General features: G+C 41.4%; 2 protein-coding genes across 4 annotated transcripts in view; both read right to left on the bottom strand.

Annotated features, from left to right (window-relative positions):
• ambra1b (autophagy/beclin-1 regulator 1b) overlaps nt 1-7,391 on the bottom strand; it is a 29,540-nt gene extending 22,149 nt beyond the window's left edge. For all 3 annotated transcript variants that reach the window (XM_083763316.1, XM_083763317.1, XM_083763318.1), the window contains exons 1-2: nt 7,104-7,391; nt 2,041-2,242 (exon numbers count right to left, since the gene is read on the bottom strand). In XM_083763316.1, coding sequence (XP_083619442.1) covers nt 2,041-2,172 — 132 coding nt within the window. In that variant the 5' untranslated portion in view covers nt 2,173-2,242; nt 7,104-7,391. The remainder of the gene's footprint in view (nt 1-2,040; nt 2,243-7,103) is intronic.
• Nucleotides 7,392-11,299: 3,908 nt separating this feature from the next.
• On the bottom strand, nt 11,300-21,650 carry nox5 (NADPH oxidase, EF-hand calcium binding domain 5; the record flags this gene model as incomplete). Its single annotated transcript, XM_083764142.1, has 16 exons — nt 11,300-11,431; nt 11,761-11,927; nt 12,409-12,508; nt 13,327-13,411; nt 14,318-14,442; nt 15,358-15,408; nt 15,864-16,058; nt 16,287-16,426; nt 16,886-17,018; nt 17,390-17,572; nt 18,234-18,406; nt 19,196-19,349; nt 19,874-20,114; nt 20,267-20,477; nt 21,190-21,340; nt 21,531-21,650. 16 exons carry the CDS (start codon nt 21,648-21,650, stop codon nt 11,300-11,302), a joined length of 2,361 nt encoding a protein of 786 aa, XP_083620268.1.
• Between the last annotated feature and the right edge of the window lie 1,478 nt (nt 21,651-23,128).

The raw sequence follows: 23,128 nt of genomic DNA, 5'->3' as shown, positions 1-23,128 counted from the left end.
GTCACATGGTTTGACACAACATTTTTGTTGTATATGGGGGAGGGGGGGGGGGGGGGGGGGCAGTCGAAACACAGCCGAAATGCATTGGGAGCTTGCATCAGTAAACAAGTCTCATACATCTAGCATGCATCAATGTTTTATGCTAGATCGAAAGGTGTGAGTGAAGCCTTAGTCTGGGGGCTTGGTTTGAGACATCCGTGCAGCGTTTCAGAGTATGGGGGTCAGACTCCCATTGACTTAGGCAGCGTTTCAGAGTATGGGGGTCAAACTCCCATTGACTTAGGCAGCGTTTCAGAGTATGGGGTCAGACTCGGGCAGCCAATCATGACAAGTCATGCAAAAGTAGCCATAGGCAACAGCAGCGATGATATTAAGCCAGGTTTCACCTGGCAAAAACATACCGTACGTACAGTTGCACAACACACCACCACTGTCAAAGGCATAACGATGCAAGAAAGATGACTGCTTATTTCCATTGCAGTCTTTTAAACTGAAGTGTGTAGGCCTTGCACTATTGGGACGTCGGGTGCAGCTGGACATCGGTTGGAAGCTGTCCAGTGTCTCATACTGTAGCACGTGCACAGTCACACATTGATTCGTCTGGAGTAGGCCAGAGTAGTAGGCCAAAAATGACACGAGAGGGTGTGAGAACCGATTTCAAGCAATCAGATTGCTTGGTCGGAACTAGCTGTTGTAAATCAGTGCAACAAGAATGTGCATAATATGGCCCAAAATCATTTGCATTTTGTGCACCCTTTGTATTGCACTTTACTGTACATTTTAGGCTATTTGTCGAGTTGAATTCTTGAGGCAGAAAACATTTTTGCAAAAGAAAATTGATTTAACTTGATTCATCCAATTTAGTTTGATTCATCCAGTTTAGTCCGGCAGTCGAGGTGGACCATCTGTGCAACTGCAAACACAACATTTGCATACAGTATCTGGTGGCAGTGTACAGGGCAGACAGTAGCATACAACAATGGTTTAGAGCAGGGTTTCCCCAACCTTTCTATTACTACGGATCGGCTGACAGTTCATAAAATGTTCGTGGACAGGCATGGCTGGGGGACTGATACAATGTTATATCATTGTCAATGACCAGATCATTGATCCTGGTGACGCAGTGTTATAGATTCACGGGTCGGGAATACTTGGGATTCCCTTCTCGCGTACCGGTGGGACACGGCCCGCGTATACCAGCACAGGTACACATACCAGTTATTACACTGGCCCGGAGCACAGTCGGAAGAGAAAGAAAAGAGAAAAACATAGGACAAGACATAGAAGACTAGACTAGGACAAGTACATCAAGAACTGAGTTACAACAGCAGGGAGGAGAGGCAAAACACACACACAAGGTGGGGTCTTAAGCGTGTTTTTAAAAGACCCTAGGGTGGGGGCAGCTTTGATCCTCAAAGGGAATTCGTTCCACAACGTCGGTGCCGACACAGTCAAGGCCCTCTAGCACAGTAAGGACATACTGTGCTAGACCGTGGAGTCTCTTCACATACAACCAACTCTCTACAATACAACCAAAGATCTGAGTGTCCTGGACCTGGGAGATTGGTCTTACATTTCAACAATACACAGGAAGAACGTTATGGGCCTTGAACACAAACCAAATAATCTTAAATGTCATCTACGTTTCACTGGGAGCCAGAGGAGCGAAACAAGACTCACACAATACTTCTGTGATACTTCTCTTGGCTTTGCAAGATGTATTTGGTGCTGCTCTGTGGTGACATGGGCATAAGGGCTACGCGGGCATAAGGGCTACGCTTGCATGCGGGCCCTTTGTCTAAGACACATTTCTTCCTCGGGAGACAAATAATAAAGGACCTTGAACCACAACACATTTATAAGGAATGGTTAGTTACCGTCAAAACTATGGGAGTCAAAAATATAAATATAACTTTTTGCAATTGAAAACATGACTTTTACAATTACTATTAACACAATTTAATACATAATAGAACAAATGGGTTATTATACACTAACAGTACACATTCGCAGGATAGACTTCTTCATTTTTGTTTTTACCTGACTCTGCCATTTCATCCAGCGCACTTTTTCCTCGACTAGTTGTTGCAGGAGTCTCTGGGAGCCGAACGTCTGGGAGCCGCGCTCCCGACTGGACAGAATCCGAACAGAGTTCCTCTGACGTGACGCCATGCTGCCTGCCGACCTGGCTGGGAAACACTCACTCCTTCTACTGCTAAAGTGTCGCCATGCAGAGAGTCACCTAAAGAGGGGAAACACACACGACATGATCGGACCACCCAGTTCTCAATATTACACCTTGCACCTTGAGACTGGGAGGTATAGAGGAGTTACAGAAGAAGAACGTATTTGCACCTATTGTGATATAAATTATATTGAGAATGAGTTAAAAAAAAAAATCTATTGCCTGGTGTATCATGATTCATGAGCTACGTCAAAAGTTATTTAACAGATGTAAAAATATAGATCTGATGTGGTTACGTGATGCAGAGCGACTGAGATGGATTTTCGAACAGAAGATATTTGCATTAGCAGAATATACTGTATAGAGAAAGCTTGGGACATACGGACAAAGAAAACTTATGTGATGTATTTTATTTTTATGTTTTAGCTTATTTCTGTTCTGTTTTTGTTTTTATCAAATACTTGGTGTAGCTTCGGTGTGGGAAGTGAACGTGATATTGTTAATTTATGTTGTTGGTGTCTTATAATCCCGTAAGGGATGGGTCTTAACGACAAGACACGGAAATAAAGATTCATTCATTCATTCATACATGTGCTAAATGTGCCCGGCGATGTCAAATTAGAAAAGATGCTTCAAAGAAATCTACAGTGACAACAATATTAATAGGAAAATTGATTGGGCACAGTTGGGAACTTGGGATACATTTATTCCTAAGTAGCATATATGCTTTTTACTTTGTGTGAAATAACAGATAATGTAATAACATAACTCATTTGTTACTACCTTGTGTATGCACAAATGCATGCAACCACGCACGCACATGCTCAATCTCCTCTGATATACACTACACTACACACACACACACTCAAAGAGAAGGAGATAGCTGTACTTTATTACATATACAAAACCTAGTATATGGCTGGATGATCACAATGGAAGTAAGTAGGATAAGTTAATAACGTTTACATTTATTTAGGTTGAATTTATTTAGTTTCACTCCATTATTCCCAGAACTTTTTATCACATTTTGGGCAGGAACCCTTTTGTTGTTTAGCTATTGAAAAATAGCAGCTTGTAGGTCTGCCATTTTTGAAAAATCGAAGAACCACTGACATAGAAACATAGCTTTTTCAGAAAACTGTCAGGATGTAGAAGACATTTTTTGAATCTGATCTCAGGTCAAAATGGGTTAATGGGCGTGGTTAGCGATTCAGGGGCTAGGGGGCCAGGCTAAAATTATCCTTGACATTTTCAACTAGAAGTGGTCATTCTGGGAGACCTGATGCATGGGCTCAAATACATGACAGCAAGTCCCCGGTTCAATACCCGGACAGACAGACCATTGGATTGGATAATGGCTGGTCTGTCCCTGCTCACCATCAGTGTGCATGTATATGTGTACGTCGATTAAACACGCTTAATAATCAAGCACATACACAAGACAGATATGTCGATCGTCTTCCTCACACTCGCATTTCCTAAATATAATTTGGTTAGGTTATGTGCGAGGAATAGGATACAGCATGCACGGCACACGTGCTGTGTGCATACACCGCAACTCCGTCAGGACTTGAAATCCAATTCTCATCTATAATTACATAGATTGATATAGTTTTTAAGCTTTGTTTTTAAGAAACTCATCTTATGTCAATCAAAATGCAATGGATTTTATATATATTTTGGGTGAAATCTACGCACCACACTGCCAGCAGTGGTACACTCTAGGTAGGGCAAGTACCGTAGAAACTTTGATGGTGCAAGTATATTGGAAAGTATTTGTCTTGCAGGGCAACTTGGGCAAGTAGGAAAGAAAAAGTCAAATCAGACCCTGGGGTAGCTGCAGACAGACAGAGATAAACGCATGATCTCCTGGCAGAGGAAATAATAAAGTGTCGCAGTGCTTAAAGGACCACCGGGGGTCTATACTAACTGTACTCTTTTTGTTACCCTATAGCCCCGTTCAGAACTTCAGACTAGCAGCCAAAATCTAAATCAGATTTATGGTCTATATCCACACAACGTATAGCCCCGTTCAGACTAGCAGCCAAAATCTAAATCAGATTTATGGTCTATATCCACACAACGTATAGCCCCGTTCAGACTAGCAGCCAAAATCTAAATCAGATTTATGGTCTATATCCACACAACGTATAGCCCCGTTCAGACTAGCAGCCAAAATCTCAAATCAGATTTATGGTCTATATCCACATCCAAATCTGATTTCAAATTCATTCCATAGCCGCCCAGAATGGCCCGGCAGTCTAAACAGGCCAGGGCCTCACAGTGCCAATTATAAACTTATATTGCGTCATCATCATGATGAAAAGAAATTGGAATTGGAAGTTGAAATGCCAAGCAAAACTGTTTTGCCCTTTTTCCCAAAACTGAGTGCAGATAACAAGAATGTTATCAAACAAGTTGTTCATCATAGTATTTACTGCTTTGTGTGTGTGTGTGTGTGTGTGTGTGGGGGGGGGGGGGGGTCAGTGCGGCAAGCTGGATGAAATAAGGCCACGCTGTGTGCGCTGGGGGTGCGTGGGGAGTGTCATGTCAATATTGCCACTTGCCAGGGCATATAAATTTTAATTCATAAATTACCTGGCAAACTTTACAATCCGCTTTGTGAATTACTATTCTAACCATCACTTCTACCAACTATTCTGCCAACTATCCTACATCCTTTTAGCCCATGCCATCTATGCCCAAGGCCACATCACAGAATAATATTGTTCGCATAACACCGAAGTTTGTCTGCGCTGTATATTTATACTGTAGTTATTTCAGGAAGAGTTTATAGAATGCACATCTTTGTCTTTGACAGACTTGGGAAGATTGATTCAATTGATGAAAATTGATTAAATTAAATTCAGTGCATAAATTAACCCATTTTGACCTGAGATCAGATTCTAAAATCACACCCGTGTGAACTGAGTGGTGCAACTAAGAATATTTATTTCACAAAATGGCAGTCCAAAGATGTGTGCAGTTGAAAACTATTACTTTATCCAGTGTTATTACGTTATGCAGCGTTTCATGGTGTCAGCAGAACTCTTCCTGATTCAAGATCCACATGTGTTCAAGAGATGACTTCCATTACGAAAATCTCCTCAGGCCTTTCCTGTCACCACAGTCTCAGCCCATGATAGCCACAAATTCAAACCAACAAACCCAACAGCTGCCTGACAGGACAGGGTGCATGAATGGCTCACAATTCAGTTATATTTAAAGACTAATTTAGGCCAAGTGCTACAGTGAGAAACTTGTATGTGAAGCATCGCTTCCACATTTTCATTTTATGTCTAGGCCTAAATCAGGCCTTGGCAACCAAAAGGTAATTTAAATTGTAAACGACGAGGCTAGATTTTGACAAACACGCAGGGTTTAGCCTTGAACCAGAACCAGAACACACACACACACACACACACACACACACACATACACACACACACACACACACACACACACCCCTTGGCAGGCTTGGCCCTGCAAATTATTTTAAACTGTAATTCCAAGAAAGTCAACTCAGGAGACATCCAAAATTCCACACAGATCAACATTGTGCTCCGGTCATTTAGATTGCCATAGACGAAAAGAGAGCACCATTTAATTGTCAGATCTCGGTGCAGGATTTGTTTATATCCATTTTAAGTGTTTTTCTGTTTTTGTCCTTAGTGTCTCTGGGGGCTGTGGTAGGGTTAAGGCTTGACTTGAAAGTCATCCTTAAACTGCTCCAGGAGAGCAGCTCAGTATAGTTAGTAGTCAGCAACAGCAATAATAGAATCTGGTTGTACTTACTGGGCAGCTCCCAGGTCGAGTGTTAAAGTACACACTAGTGACAAAAACTGGTCTGTGTTCTCTAAATGTTCCCCAGAAGATGTTAGTTGAAAAAACAAAACCACAACACAAGATAAGTTAAACCCAAGTTAAACGTTAACACAACTAATAATGTCTGCAGAAACTAAAATCAAGAGTAACTCTTGGACTCCTGCGGCTTGAAATTAAAACCTATCATTTAGTCCAGAGTCAGAGGTGTCCGTCTAAATGTGTCGCAAAAATAGAGCAGTTCTCTCACACAGAAGAAAATGGTAGCCTGCCTTAGTTTCCATCCAGATGTGCAGCAGAGCAGACCAATCGTTATCTGTCTGGAATAACCTACATTCATACAATGGGAGTCTCTGTGGAGACAGATTAATTTGATAAAATAATGCCACCATAATGGTAATTTCTGGGCTGAAACTGACAGGCTTGACACTTTCCCTTCCTGAATGTATTATTAGTAGAAATACAAGTACAGTACTAGGCTAGCAGTAGACAAAACTATTTTGATGATGTACATTGTACAAGACTTGGATCGTGCAACTGTCTAAACTATAATGATTTGCTTCAATTTGCTGTGGAGGATTTGAATATGGTTTCAAGCTTCCTTTTTATTATATATTAAGCCAGTGACAACTGGGTCAACATTAGAAGTCAGTAATGACAGCTTAATGGCTGGCATCGCCCAGGTTTTTGACACATAATCAAAACTAGCCATATTAAGTCAGACACCACCGTTCCGTTCGTTTTGCGGCCAGCAAACAAGCATCCAAATGAAAAATATACGTATGTTGTTCATGTGTTGACGTCATGTAGCTAATACAACCGGTTAGATTACATTAGTTATATGTGTTAATATTGGCGTTAATTAATGGTAAGCTAGTGTTATATCCCGCTTTAAGCTAGCTGATGAGGGGTCCAGGGCTACACATTAGACAATTCCGGTTCTGGCAAACTAGCTAGCAAGCTAAAATAAAATGAAATATTAAATTGGCTTGTGATACAACATTATGTCCGGTAATAATACAAAACGAGTGTTTGCAACGGTGCACGAAAGCACACCGATATTTAATAACCCCGAAGAAGACACAACAAGGCCTACCTTCCTTCTTTTTCACCGAGCTTCAGTCTTCCAATTGACCATCGCAGGGCGAAGCTAAAGGACTAACAGACTAGGCTAACCTAGCTAGCTAGCTCGGAGAAGAGAGAAAAATGTTGCCGTTGTAAACGACAAGCGGTCTGCTCGAACATCGGTAATTGTTAACAACAGCGCCGACGACCGCTAACTAACGTCCACTGCTGGAACCGAAACGAGCATGGGTCATATTATCATCTGACAAAGAAGGCAACGTAAAAAAAAAAAAAACCTTTCCTAAACTAAGACATTTGAGAGCTGCCGACCGCCTACTGCGTAACTAGTACTAGCTAGCCTAGCCTAGCAGTAGAGCTAGCTTCGGTATCAGACAGGGCTGTCAACAGAACACAGAGTCCATCGGTCGCACTGATCGAACTAATCGAACTGAGACACCTTTTCCACCGGTTGGGATTCCGGAACCGGTTCAGTTCAGAACCAGTTTTTAGTCCATGAGCCAGACCTCCAAAATTGTAATGTTAATTATGAATTAAAGTGGGGAAAACTGTACCTATATTAAATTGTTTATAGGATCAATATAGGCTAAGTCAATTAATATATGATCACTTCCACAGTAGTAGCTTTTTCATATTTTAATTTTTTTGCACATTTTCCTATATAATGCCTCATTTGCATATTTACACATTTTAAATTTGTAATACAATAAATCATTGTCTTTGTGTAATAATCAACTGGGGAATTTTCATGGCGATAACAATCTAATATAGGTATGGTTTTGCCCACTGAATTCATAATTTACATTCCAATTTTGGAACTCTGGCTCATTGACTAAGAACCAAAAATAACTGAACCGGTTCCCATTGGGAACCAACCGGTGGAAAAGGGGATAGTGAGTTGTTTGACTGTAAGAGCCATTTGAGCTATAGGCCTACATTGACTGGCCAGTAAGGGGCCAGTTTCGAATTGCAGCCATCCGTAGGGCATTCCACATTTTGGTGGCATAGGAGCGAAATGAATTTAGTCCCTTTGTGCCGAATATGGGTTGCACATGGTTTGTTGAACTCCCTCTGGTGTTGTGGGTGAGGACTTAATTGACATTAAGAAAGTATTTACGTATTTAAGTACATGTCATGGGTATCTTGGTGGTGTATCGAATCATGTGGACCAGACCCATTGCAAGATGCTGTACTCTGTCGTCAACCCTAAGCCATTCCAGCCTGTCAAAGTGGCAGGGGTGAGGTGGGTTTGGGGGGTGAGGCCCAGTAGTAGCCTGACCAGTTTGTTTTGGGAAGTCTGCTTGGAGCCTTGTTTTAAGGGCCTTTGATGTGCTGTGGTACCAAGAGGTGCATGCATTGTCAAAGAAACCTTGTACGAGGGCTCCTGTTAGGGTCTGCAAGGTGTTTTTGCCAATCAATCAATATCAATGCCACTCTGAACGATGCCCGTTGAGAACACATCATGCCCCTCCTGGCCCCCCAGTTATGCATTGTTGTCATAGATACCTTTGTCCATTTGTCCATTGTACCCATCTGTCTGTCTGCCTTCCGTTTATGCCCATATATGGAGATCTCTGTATCTGATTGTGACTGTCTGTCCATTGTATGCAGCATACAATGTGCCCATGGAGTGAACAAAGAATCTTGATATCTACTTTGAAAACAAACTTTTTGCAGAACAAACTCTGACTGACAAGATAAAGTAACATTAAAACATATTTTATTTATTTAATTGATTGATTTTATACAACGTACGTCAACATGCCAGTCATGTTGTTGCTGTTTCATGTTCCAAATTCATACTTGAAAATGTATAGCTTGGTCGCCCTCAGGATAACTTTGGGCAACTCCCACAATGGAGGGGTCAAGTGACATTTATGGCCGACTGCCATGATCGGGTTAACATGAGGACAACACCTCATCAGGTTTTACTGTACCTCATTTCAACCACTTATGCAGCTAACCCTATACTTAGTTGACCAGCTAGATTCCCAAGGGCTATATGCTATAACCCCCCCCCCCCCCCCCCCCCCCCACACACACACACACACACACACACACACACTATAATATCTTCACAGGAAATAGATCTACAACCAACATCGTCTTTGGTGCAACTCATTGTTTCTAGATCTGCTATTTCGGCCTCAGAAAAAGGTCATTCAAGGGTTTATTCCTCTCCAGGCCATATTCAAATCTAGACTAGATCAGATCTAGATAAACCCTCTCTATGGATTCTGTATGTGGAAATACCTCCTACTGACCCTATATGGTCATATACTGCAGTACCCTATATTGTAATGTATCACTCTTTTTATTTAAATGTTTACACAGCTGGGCGAGGAGGTCATGTCATTATAACAGTATGCTAGGATATGTCATACTTCAACTGACTTACTACCAATACATGTATATACTTTCTTGGGTGGAAGTGTTCTTTTATATATGGGGTGTCTGGGTGGCACAGAGGTAAAGAACTCCAACGAATACAATTTTGGCAGTGTCTGCAGATGCAATTAAAGCCGGCAGGAGATTCTATATCCGTGCCGTTGATTTGTACTAGTGACTGCCACTATAGTTGGTCTATGCACCTGTTCATCAAGGATATCGAGGCGAACTGCATGGTGAAGATAATATCAACCTCCCCATGCACTCGCTGTCAGGTGAAAAGAAGCGGCTTGCAACTCCATGTGAATCAGAGGAGGCAGGCACATGGTTGTCAACACACTCCGCTGGCCAAATGTGGAGATTGGCAGCAACAGGGACTGACTGCTGTGCATATTTATTGGTTATTATAGGCACCAACTAAATTGATTGAAAATGGGAGGAAACATTTTAATTTATTCTTGGAATGTCAGTTCTTAAAAAGTGTTAGTAGATACGGTAATAATCAAAACGTGTTGAGTGTCAATCAAACTAGAATTTCCCTGTGGGATAACAGACGCTAAATTGTCTCTGGAAAGTACACTCAAATGTATATTTAAAAAATCAGAAAAACTATGTTTTTTACCTTGCACGTCTGGTTATATTAGGTAATGTACCAGTTGGCCCTTGGGTGTCTAATATGGCCCCCTTTGAAAAATGTTTTGACCCCCCTGGTTTAAACTGTCATAATCAAAAGAGTCAAGACCACGATGCACCGCCTTTGGGTGATAGGTCATGGTACTTGTTGAAAATGAGGACATGCAGTTGTACTGGTCGATCGGTTTCTTCATTGATTCAGTCAGTACATAACTATGCCTACTTGGCCAAATTACATTGTAACTCAGCTGAGCATCCACAATGACCATTATCTGGAGACTGGATTTGAAGCTCCTGCACGCAGATGGCAGAGTCCTCGAGTGAGTGTTTATTTGAAACCCTTCCTCAGCATTTGTATAAATAAATGGAGATTACTAGTCATCCTATCCTTGTGGTCACTTGATATTAAATCTTGAAAAATAATTAAGTAAGCGGAGGTTTTTGACCACACCCTCTGGTATAGTGTTCTCGAGTTGAGAGCTTTAAAAGAAGACACTAAATGATAGAGTAGGTTACATACAGTATGAGCATACAGTAGGGCCTCTATACATGCCCAACCCGACTTAACACATTCTGACCTGAGATCAGATTCTAAAAATGTCTTCTACATCCTGACAGTTTTCTGAAAAATCTATGTTTCTATGTCAGTCGTTCTTCGATTTTTCAAAAATAGCAGACCTACAAGCTCGTAGCGCGCCACTCGGTGGCGCTAAGAGCTTGTAGATCTGCTATTTTTCAATAGCTAAAGCATGACATGATGCTAACACCAAAAAGGGTTTGAATGACCATTCCCAAGCAACCCCAGGCCCTTCACTCAAATTACATTATGTTAAGATTCCTTCATGCAAGTTCCTGAGGTCCTGAGTTTTAAAATGTTCTGCTACAAACTGTACAAAGTGCAAAAAAACTAAAAATAAATAAATTAACAAAACTGAACATACAGTATACACAGTATGTTTCAAAACTCTTCCTTCAGTGACATCATTATCTAGGTGGCATGTTGACAATATCTATTCAGGCACATTGTAAATACTGTACTACTAATGATAACAACACAAAACAGGAATGCATGTATTTTCCAATCCTTCCAATCCTATTTCCAACGCACCACACCAACCACACCACACACATGCACAGAAGCATGCATGCACGCACAGTTGCTGGGCAGGAGTTGTATCAGAGCAGTGTTCAGAAGTTCTCCTTGTTGAAGGTGAAGCCAAAGTGTTCACACTGGGCTTTGATGACCTTTGCGAGAGCAGGAGCGCCACAGTAAAATACATGAACCTTTCCTTTGTTTTCCTCAGAAACCTTCTGGAACACCTGGCAAACCAACACATTACACATATAAATGGTAAATGGTGCATTTATATAACACCTTTATCCAAGGCGCTTTACAGAGATTGTGCATTACATTCACCCATTCACACACACATTCATACACCGATGGCAGCGGAAACCATGCAAGGCACCAACTAGCACATCGGGAGCAATTAGGGGTTCAAGGACATTTTGACAGTAACTCTGGGGGAGCGCGGGTTCGAATTGGCAACCTTAAGGTTACCATCCAGGCACTCTGCCCCTGAGCCACCGCCGCCCCTATATACAACTGGACACTCAAATAATGATCGTGTCTCAATGTGGTCTTTTACCTTGCCCCACTCGGGTCTTCCTGGCTGCGTTCGGGTCCGCAGGCCCGTGATCGAGTCTCTCTTCTCCTTCTTGGCCAGCAGGTCCAGTGCCATCTGTAAGCCGATGGCCTTCATGTCGTTCTTGCTGAGAGCGGATGTCATGTACATATGCATCTCTAGAAAACGGCCTGGACACAGAAGAGTTATTTAAGCTGGGGCCATTTTTTATAGAAATATATTTATAGCGCCCGTTAGTAGAAAGTAGGGATGTCCCGGACTAAGGATTTTTATAGTCGACTACGATTCGACTATAGGATTGTCATTAGTCGACTAGGCACATTTGTGCGCTACAAGCTTGTAGGTCTGCTATTTTTGAAAAATCGTGAAAATGTGGCACACATCTTTAAATATATATTTCAGAGCGAACATTTTTAACTAAAATATTGGCTTCTGGGGGGTCCCTGGAACACCATATTTTGAGATGGGGGTCCGTGGCCAATAGAGATAATTCTGGGGGTCCTTGACATGAAAAAGGTTGAGCACCACTGACATAGAAAATGGGTTTTTCAAGAAAAAGGTTAGGATTTAGAAAACATTATTTTAATCGACTTCAGTCCAAAATGGGTTAAAGTATTTTCTCCCCTCTCTCTCTATATATATATCTCGTACCCTCAGGCTCTTCATCAGCTTGGTCCATCTCCAGTCTAGTCAGCAGACTGACGAACCATTCAAATGATTTCTGGTCTCTGTTGATCCAGATGAAGTCCACCTGCAAAACACATGCAATCCCGTCTCAGTCTAATGTGAAAATAATGTCACCATACGTGGGGAAAAAAACATATTTTTCACTAAGCCAGCTTGAAAATAATACAATGATTATTACATAGAAATTCTAATGTCAATATGTCCACTAAAAGGGTCCATACAATTATACAAGGTACAAAGAATAGACATAAAATAAACACGACAGGCAATAAAAAGTCATTGAAAGGATTTAAAATAAATAGTACAGGCACCAGTGCACCCATAGTCTGGATGTACAGGTGCTTTTTCTTCTGTAATATAATTCAAAAGGTAAAACTTTCATATATTCTAGTTTCATTGCGCATAAAGTGAAATATTTAAAACCTCTTTTTGTTTTAATCTTGATGATTATGGCATACAGCTGTATGCCATAAAAATCTGAAAATCAAAAATTCCTATCTCAAAACATTAGAATATTTTATGAGACCACTAAAAAAATGTTTATAATACAGAAATGTCGACCATCTGAAAAGTATGTTAATTTATGCACTAAATACTTATTCTGGGATAATTTAAACTAATTTAATTTAATTTAATTTAATTTAATTTAATTTAATTTAATTTAATTTAATTTAATTTAATTTAATTTAATTTAATTTAATTTAATTTAATTTAATTTAATTTAATTTAATTTATAAGTCTGTGGCACTGTTGAGGTGTAATGGAAGCCCAGATTTGCTTTGATAGCAGCTTTAAACTAATTGGTATTGTTGAATCTAGTGTCTCACACCTTCCTCTTGATGTGGCTAGATTTAGCATGTTTGGGACTTTGGGTGAACTTACTTTACGAAGTTTCATCTCGCTGTCTTTAATATTTTCACACCAGGAGTAGTTACAGTTGGGACAGTTCTGCTTTCTCTGCCGATATCTCAACAAAACAGAACAAACAGAACACATAGAAAACACAACAAGCTTTACAAGCTAGTTTCATATCGGATAGTTTTACTGGAGCAAAACAAAGCTTTACTAGATAGTTTGTCCATGTACCTATAGTCCTTTGTGAGTCTGTTTGTTAGCTAGCTTGAGAGTGAATGGGACGATTTTCAGGAAACATGGAAGGAATTATCAATCAGGTTCCCTGGCCAGATGGTTAACTTTTGGGTCAAAATGTTAAAGGCTGGCCTGGGCCGTGGCTCAGTGGTCCAGGCACCTTGGCTGGTAACCCAGTCTGGCAGTGTGCTGCAGGTTCGACTCCCGATCCCATCGGCCTTCACTGCATGTCTTCCCCCCATCTCACTCCCCATTTCCTGTCAGCCTACTGTCTGTCCCTCCATAAAAAATATAAAATAAAAAAACATTAAAATGTTAAAGGCTGGATTTTTGGCTGCCCTGAAGAAATGGATACAACCACTCCCTGTTTAACCCATTTTGAACCCCTTTTGGTGTTAGCATTATGTTATGCTTTAGCTATTGAAAAATAGCAGATCTATGACTGACACAGAAACATAGCTTTTTCAGAAAACTGTCAGGATGTAGAAGACATTTTTAGAATCTGATCTCAGGTCAAAATGGGTTAATACTTTTGACCTCGTAGATCTGATATTGTGCTATTTGTATTGCAAGTTTTATAAATAATTTTCTGTTTCGAAAAGCTCAATATATAAACAAAATCTGCAAAGCAACTATAGTAGCTAAAGCTGTCAAATAATTGCAGTGGACTAAAAGGTGCAATATTTACCTCTGAGTTGTATAACGTATCAAAAATACTCAAATAAAGTAAAAGAGTACCTCTCTTTCTCTCCCCAGGGTGTTTTGATGTGTGTCAGAGTATTACCGGTACATGATGCTTTGTAGAATGGAGGCAAATGGAGTGATTCCAATTCCAGCTCCAATCAGAACAGCGTGTTCAGATGCAAAAATCTGCCTGGTGGGAGTCCCATAAGGACCATCTACATGACACTGACACATACACACGCGCATGCACGCACGCACGCACGCACACACACACACACACACACACACACACACACACACACACACACACACACATGATTATAGTCCTTCTATAAAAACATAACACAACACACAAAACACATAATTTAAAAATAAATTTCCAAATATTTTCATGCATTTCCAAATGCAGCAAATTCTCAGCATGACAGTCAGCGTTTTCATTATTGCATCTCAGGTCTGGGTCAGGCCATAATATCTTGATCATCAGACATTATGTTTGCTCTTGCCATGCAGGCAACTTGGGAAAAATGCCCTTGTGTGCTTTAGTCAACCATGGATAGACTCCAGAGACACATTTTACCACAGGCGTCCTTCCAGGTGGTTTTGCTGGGTTGCGGAACTTGCGGTTACACACTCTCCACTGCCATTCTGAGAAACATTCCTCAGTCACATTCAGAAATGAGGTATATATATATATAATATATATATATACAGTATTTATACAGTATATATATATGTAGGTATATATATATAGCTTCAGCTGAGGGGGCGAACAGGAGGGGCAAGGTTATACAAACAACGACAACGACAAACTGCACACAAAACCAATCACAGCTGTGGGATGTGGAACGATCACTTAGGGCCGATTCATACTCCTATTTTAGAGCAGAATAAAAGTGGGTTCGGCGCTGTAGAGCCTACAATGTGACGTCATTTGAGGTTCGGGGGGGGGGCGGGTACCGTCCTAAAGTCGGCTCTTCGGTGCTACTGAAAATTTCTGACGAGCCTAAATCATTTCGGCACTACAGCGCCGAAACAGCGGTAAAATAGGAGTATGAATCGGCCCTTAGGGTTCGTCTGCTACAGTAAGATAATGAATGTCGATGAACGTGAGTGATGATGAAAGTTGTATGAACTCACCTTTATGTTGCAGAACCGAGTGTTCTCCTTCTCCCCCAGCTTCACAGAAACCTGCAGAGAATCAGCGTGTTACTTTGATTTGAAAGGAGAACAGGAATCTTGGACCAGTTGATGTTTTTTAAAGATGATGAATAAAAGCGAATCCATGCCCTACATACATGGAGCTAGGAACGTAGCTGTGTGTGAAGTGTTTGTATTTTAACTAGTGATGCACCGAATATTCGGCAGCAGAAAATATTCGGCAGAAAATGGCTACAAATGCATTTTCGGCCTATTTGGTTTCGGCCCGAATAGGTAGAAAATATATAACCGAATAGTGTATGCAATAAATGCATTCAAAAGAGCTGAAGTTTTGCCATAACCATTTATTTTGCTATAAATCAGGTAGCTTTAAGGTACGGCCATGACAGCAATGGTATGAAAAAAGATAAATTCATATTCGGTATTCGGTTTCGGCCAAGAATTTCCCTTTCGGTGCATCCCTAATTTTAGCTATTCCACCTGACCTCTTTGAGTGGGGGTCCCTCTCCTCTCTCTGCCTGGCCCAGGTGTTCTGACGGGGGCCCCTGTGGGCCCTGCGGAGCTGGTCCACGATCTAGAGGGGTTCTGGAGCCATTCTGACGGTACATTGTGAGTTCGACAGCCTTGTCCTCGTTGTACGCTACTGTCCCATTGCCGTTGGTTGGCCCAAACAATTCCTCCTGTCAAAATACAACCAACAAATATGTCATCAGGAGGATAAATGACTGGAAAAGATGATTATGATATTGTGGGATGGAAATTTGACTTACAGTAAAGTATACAGACGAACAGGATGAGGATTAAGGAGAGTGTGTGTGTGTGTGTGTGTGTGTGTGTGTGTGTGTGTGTGCGTGCGCGCGCGTGCGTGCGTGCGTGCGTGCGTGCGTGCGTGCGTGAGAGAGAGAGACCTGTGCTTTCAGCTGTCTTCTATTCCTCAAGCTGTTTGCTAGCCTCTTGCTGCTGACTGTCTGACTGTCTGGCTGTCTGAAGAATTCAAACAAACGGTTTGTCCACTGACCCATAGAACGGATGTGCAGCCACAGAGTCTCTGTAAAGGACACAAGAGCTATGTTAACTAAACTATACATCAAACATATACTGTATACAGAACACTATATGGTCGCTTTTTACACTACAGTAGGTTAACTTTTAAAATTAACAGTGTTTACCAATAAAGAATAGACGGTCAACTTATTAAGAATAGATGATGACACTATTTTAACATATAAATTATACACTATTTTATGTTAACTTATAAATAGTACACAATGCAAATGCATAAATGATAGTGTGTTAATTTATAAAGGGTACACTAGGTTACATTCTTAATTTTATAGTCTACTCTGAACTTGTATTTTGAAAGTCACTTTGGATAAAAGTGAGCCTATAAAATGAAATCATGTAGGATCTACATGGGATTTACTACAGAAACAAAGAGACACAAAGAGCGACCTCCTACAAAGAAAAATACTAAATTGTAATTTATAAATAACTTATGCACTGTTACCTGGCTGTTCTGGGGCACTGCTGATAGTGAATGGATGCCACTCGTACTTGGCAATGTCAGGAATGTTTATGTAGAGATAATCTCCAGGTTTAAAATGGAAAAACTGAGGCCGTTTAATCACCAGGTGAGTTACCTGTATAGAAACAGAAGAAAGATGTACTCAGGGTTTAAGATATTTAAGAGATATGGAGACAGCCAGCAACTCTACATCTGACCTCAAACCCTTAGGGATAGGCCAATGTGAAAAGGGTGCCATTTCGTCTCACGCCTTGGATGGCAATTGGATGATTTGAGGCATTTTGTTCCAAAAATGTGTTTTGCAAAAATCCACCTGTTGGTGGCGCTATATCAGGCCAATGTGAAAAGGGTTATAGGGTTAGGTTAGGGTTTGGGGTAGGATGTCGGACTATTGCATGTCGGACTGTTACACCCAAATGTTTTGTATCCATTTTTTTGGGGTTAAACCATATATTGATTCACCTGGACACCTGTGTAGATAGATACCTTGGAAGGCAGTAGATTGACCTCCACAATGTAGAGACCTCCCATGTGAGACACTGTGATTCCTACAATCTTCTCCAGTATGAAGGCCACGCCTGGAACAACAAACCACTTCCAGAAGTTGGCACAGTGGACCACCAGCAGAGCCCAGACCAACACATAGGACAGGTGTGACCAGTAGAATACCTGTAGGGTACAGAGACTTGCAGTAAATAGGCCAACATTGGTAATGCAATTTTGCTTTCCTCTATTCATAGTATTCTTATTTTTTCTACTTCTACTTCTACTTCTACTTCTACTTCTACTTCTACTTCTACTTCTTCTTCTTCTTCTTCTTCTTTGTAAAAATTCTTATCCCAAGATATTGTATGCCATTTCTCACTCTGTGTCAATTGGCTAAGGCTAAACTGTAATCCTTCAGTGCATGAGGAGTGAGCAGGCCATTTCTTATAACCTGATGTTTTTTCCCCCCCAGTAGGACGTACTGTAGGTAGGACGTAGTGCGTGGAAAGAACACGTTATTCCAGCCAGTTCCATTCCCCTCCATCAGGCTACGCTACCGTACTTGATAGCTTTTTTGCCCAACAATGCCACCACATTGGCCATGGACGGTACCATTAACAAAATAAAATCACTTATGGCATCTTTAAAATCTGCAACCTGCTAACTTTACAAGAAGATTCCTGTTATCTCCATTTTCTCTATATATCTTTGCGGAATGTTAGGGTCTTTTATTATGATTTCAGTCCAATTCCACCTGTCCACCTCACTCAGAGGTGGAATGGACCTGAATGACAATTGAATGAGTTCATGTCAATCAGGGTCAGCATTTCTGAGCCCACTATACCTCAAAATGGCCGCTGCGGCGCACAAAGGTGCTGGAGCAAAACACCATCAGGCAAATCATGAACTGTAGTATGAGGCCCGTTATAGAGGCTGTGCCCACGACCCATCCAACACCAGGCCGCGTGGTTAACAGATACTCCCAGAGACTGTAGTCAGTTGTCTTTGAAAGATTGACTGTACAATAAACAGAGACAGAGTGAGAGAAAGAGAGAGACAAAAACAGACGGAGGGGAGAGAAAACTGGTGTCATAAAATGTAACAACCAACATAAATTATTATCATACTCCATAAGGCATAGGTTTGTGTGTTAATTAATTTCACATCCTTCTTTAATTAATGGTTGAATATATTGTGTATAGTATATCTGCATGATTGGCTAAATTCTGTGTCTGTGATAATTGGCCGTCACCACATATGGAGGAAACGATGCATCTTGTATCCTGAAACACTTGTTGAGTTACCCAATTTTCCCAAATGTCTTGTTAAATGTGAACGCACATGCCTGTCTGTACGTGTGTGTGTGTGTGTGTGTGTGTGTGTGTGTGTGTGTGTGTGTGTGTGTGTGTGTGTGTGTGTGTGTGTGTGTGTGTGTGTGTGTGTTTACAGTATGTGTACCACATCAGTGGTTCCCAAAGTGGCAAGCTGAATGATAATTAGGAACCAAATGGACCCTAACAGGTCCATTTGGTTCCATTTGTACACTCTCAGAGTTAAATTAACATTGATTTTACAATATAAATGGGGGGGGGGGTCCCAGAAATAGAAATGCCATTAAATGGGGATCTGTAGACTAACATGCATGTCAAACTGAGGGTCCTTGAAATTAAACGGGTTGAGAATCACTGCTGGAGCTGTAAAAACCTTCTCTTATGGGGGTCTGCGGGGCTAATTATAGTGCCAATTTGGGGGTTCTTGACGTAAAAAAGTTTGGGAACCACTGGTGTACAGTATGTGTGCATGTACCAAAGTTGAAGGTGTGTGCGGTGGTGTGTAACAGTGTGAAGCAGAGAATAGCGTAGCCGACAATCTGATGCAGTAAAATATTCTGGTCCAGTGGGAAAATCCTCACTACCCAGGTCGTCCTCAACCAAGTGATGCAGCGACGCAGCATCAACACCTATGGGCGCACGCACGCACGCACGCACGCACGCACGCACGCACGCACGCACGCACGCACGCACGCACGCACACACACACACACACACACACACACACACACACACACACACACACACACACACACAAATTAAATAAATATACCTAGTCTAAAGCCTGATTTAAAGTAGACAAAAGAGTAGCCCGAGTTTGTAGGTCTGCTATTCTTGGCCAATCTTGGTGCACCACAACACTGCACGACAGAGCATAAATTAGGCTTGCAACCCATTTTGGTGTTAGAAATCATTATGTTATGCTTTAGCTATTGAAAGATAGCAGATCTACAAGCTCATAGCGCGCTATGTAGCTATGTATGGAGCTTGTAGGTCTGCTATTTTTGAAAAATCGAAGAACGACTGAAGAAGAAACATAGCTTTTTCAGAAAACTGTCAGGATGTAGAAGACATTTTTAGAATCTGATCATGTCAAGTCATGTCTTTTTGTTTTCTCAAAGTCAGTTCAAAGTCTTGAGTGTCGAAGACTCACCACGATGAAAGTACAGTTGAAGTTGAGACACTGTCCAAAGCCCTTGGCGATCATGTACCATAGTCCACCCTGATGTTGATGCTGCCAGATGGCAGAGGTAAAGAGCATCAGGTTGAGGCAGACGTAAACGCACAAGAACAACAGCTTTCGAGTGTTGTTGTGCCAATAGGCTGGAGTCAGGTAGCGAGGAGTCTGCCTCTTCTTCTGCTCCGATTGTGGGGGCTTCAACCAGTTGGCAGCACTGCAGTGAGAGGGGATGGAAGAGTCAGAGAGTCAGAGAAGGTGAAGGGGAATCCACATACAACAACGTATAAAGGAGCAATTCTACAGTATGAAAGTTAATTCAAATCTAAACTGATTTTGTATTATTATTAGTATTGTCCGGGGTCAGACCTTATGGTGAGGTTCTCCATGACTTCAGGGAAGGTCTCCAGTTCAGCTTTCAGTTCCTCGAAGGTAATGGAGCCGCTGTTGTCCTTATCGGCTGACTCAAACAAAGCGAGGGTCAGGTCGTCCAGTTTCTCCTCTGGCAGAGAGATGGCACTCTCACGCAGACACGACTTAAGCACTGTCCTCAGCTCATCTGGATCAATAGAACCACTTCCTGCACACACCAAAAAAAAACTAACCGGAATCAGTCTGACTCCATCTGTCATTATGTCAGAGTCTGACAATGATATAAGTTAATTCAAAGTCAGCTGTCACATGATTTCACCCTACTTCTAAACCTATACCCACACCTAACCATGACCCAGAGTCCTCTGGATTGATTGATAGATATAGCCTTTAATAATCTAGTCATGTCATTGTTCTGAAGTTGTCACAGTCTGAGTGGGAGTGTGGGTGTGTCTGAACCACCTGCATTCTATCCCCTGCAATCATGCCCACAGTATTTAAGTCTCAGTCTCGCTGCAATCCTTGCCAGATTGTCTTGTGACCTTCCAAGCACCCGTCCCAAGCCCTATTCAAGCCTTGCCTTTGCCCTATACTGATATCTGTTTTGCTTTTTCTATCTAGACCACGATTTTGTCCTAACCCCCGCTGACTGCCTTTGGATTTTAACCTTTGCCTTCTACTGTTTTGATCTTTTTGTCTGCCCCTTGCCTGTTTTTGAAGTTTGTGGATTAAAACCCGTTTTCAGTGACTTTTTGTGTCTGCATCCTGAGTCCTTTCCATGTGTGCCTGGCAGAAGTACCATTGTTCCGAAGTATACTTCGGACTAATGGTGAGTCCCCGGGTCGGGTCAAGTCGCAATCATTCTGAGAAACAAACGTTGTGTGGTTGGACTGGCTGGTGGTGTCTTTCAATGAACGTACCGTCCACATCGTACACTTGGAATAGAAAGTGCAGCTTGTCCGTCTCACTGCCGTGTATGAGCAGGTCCATAGCTTTGAGGAGTTCATCCAGACTGATTGAGCTGCTGCCGTCCGAGTCAAACAATGCAAAGAAACGCTCTGCAAAGAAAGACTGCACAGCACTTTACATTAGAATTTGTTTTAAGACATACCGGCTGCACGTGAATCAGTCTCAGTATCATCACGTGCAGACCCACCCACACACACACACACACACACGCACACACACACACACACACACACACAATCTCCCATATCTGTGTTGTGACGTATAGCTTGTGTATAATTAATTGCTACTGTACCTCTTTGACATTGAGTGCTGTTTTAAACTCATCCAGGTCAATCTCTTTGTCGTCTCCTGCGATGCTTTCAAACTGCTTGGTGACCCACTCCAACCAGCGAGCATCCTCCTCTAGCGTCATGGCAACCTGTTAATACAAAACACTTGGAGAATGCTGGGCAGTGCATGGTTACCCAAGTAGAGTGGGTGGATGGGCAGTGGGCACTTGGTCAATCTGGACATTTATGTAATATGTTTTCACCCCTGCATGTCCGTGTCTGTTTCACAAACCGTGCCGGTTTGTGAGTTATCCATAGAGTAATAAAAGGATAGAGACCGAAACGGAGCGTTAGCCCCGCCCCCTCCGCTATTCATTTCGATGGAAGTTGCTCAGTGGCGTTTTGAAGCACCCAGAAGACTGCCGGAAGTACAATTATTATAACTCAATGGCTCGAGTGAGCGGAAGTTAAGCCCGGACCTAAAACCCAAGCCCCCAATAAGGCTATCCCCAACCCCCCACACCTCACCCTCCAAATTGTCCTCGAGTTAGCAGGGTGTTTTACATCTTGGCCTATAACCCTAGAATTGTAGATCACACATTCAAAATATTTCCTCCTGGATTTCTTGGATAATGTTGCAACTCCCCACATATAGACCACAGCCATTTATGTCTCACCAGATTTGCAGCCATTTTACCTTTTTACTTTACTAGTCCAGATTTTGTTCAAAACTCACACAAACACATGATCTTTGAATTCTTGATTAACAGTCTCTCGGAGATACTTCAGCTGGCTGGCTGAAAAGGGAGCGCATAACTGCCAGTTATGCGCTGTTATGCGCTTTCTTAAGAAGTAGGCCCCACTAACTATGCTTTGAGATAATTATATAGGCAAACCGTACCTTTACGGAATATCAAAACCCTGTTTGATGCTTACTGTCACATGAATCATTCATGAGACTATAGCTAATTTGGTGATAGTTTCTGCAACAAACAGTGACATTTGTAGCATTAGGATAGGGTGTTGTTATGAGGCCCCTCAATGTGTGATGCACAGTGGCGAAGACATAATTGCTGTACAATGTATACTATTCCAAAAGTAACAAAAACTGAAAAAACCTGCATCACTCAAGATTAGATGAATATAGTCTTTTAGGTGCAATTAAGGTTCAATAATGCCCACCTCTTATCACAAGGAAATGGTTTTGTTTCAATAAATATGTTTCTTCATGAATTATATACGAATTATAAATGATGGTATATAGACTCATATCATTTCATAGATAGTAGATTGATTCATTGTTATGATGAACACAGTTTTTATGTCATTTTGCTGGTTTTCAGGCACCAAAATCTGCAGATTTTCACATTATAACAAGTTTTAAGTGCTTTTAAAATACTGCAATATAGGAGGATGCAGTACACATGCTTCTGTTTTTAACAAACAATATTATTTTCCTCCATTTCTATCTCAGTTGAACTTTAACTGTTTTTATGTATTCAAATTTTTCATTTCATCCAACATTTCTAAATACTGTATCACAATGCAAATCTCGTCGATATTCATACATGATCCAAATACAATCCAAAATCTTACCTCTATTCGTTTTACCCTCTCAGAT

Source organism: Protomyctophum parallelum, assembly GCF_964188405.1.
Source record: "Protomyctophum parallelum genome assembly, chromosome: 4".
Taxonomy (NCBI): Eukaryota; Metazoa; Chordata; class Actinopteri; order Myctophiformes; family Myctophidae; genus Protomyctophum; species Protomyctophum parallelum.
The sequence above is the reverse complement of the archived record's forward strand: the minus strand, read 5'-3'. Positions and strand labels throughout refer to the sequence as shown.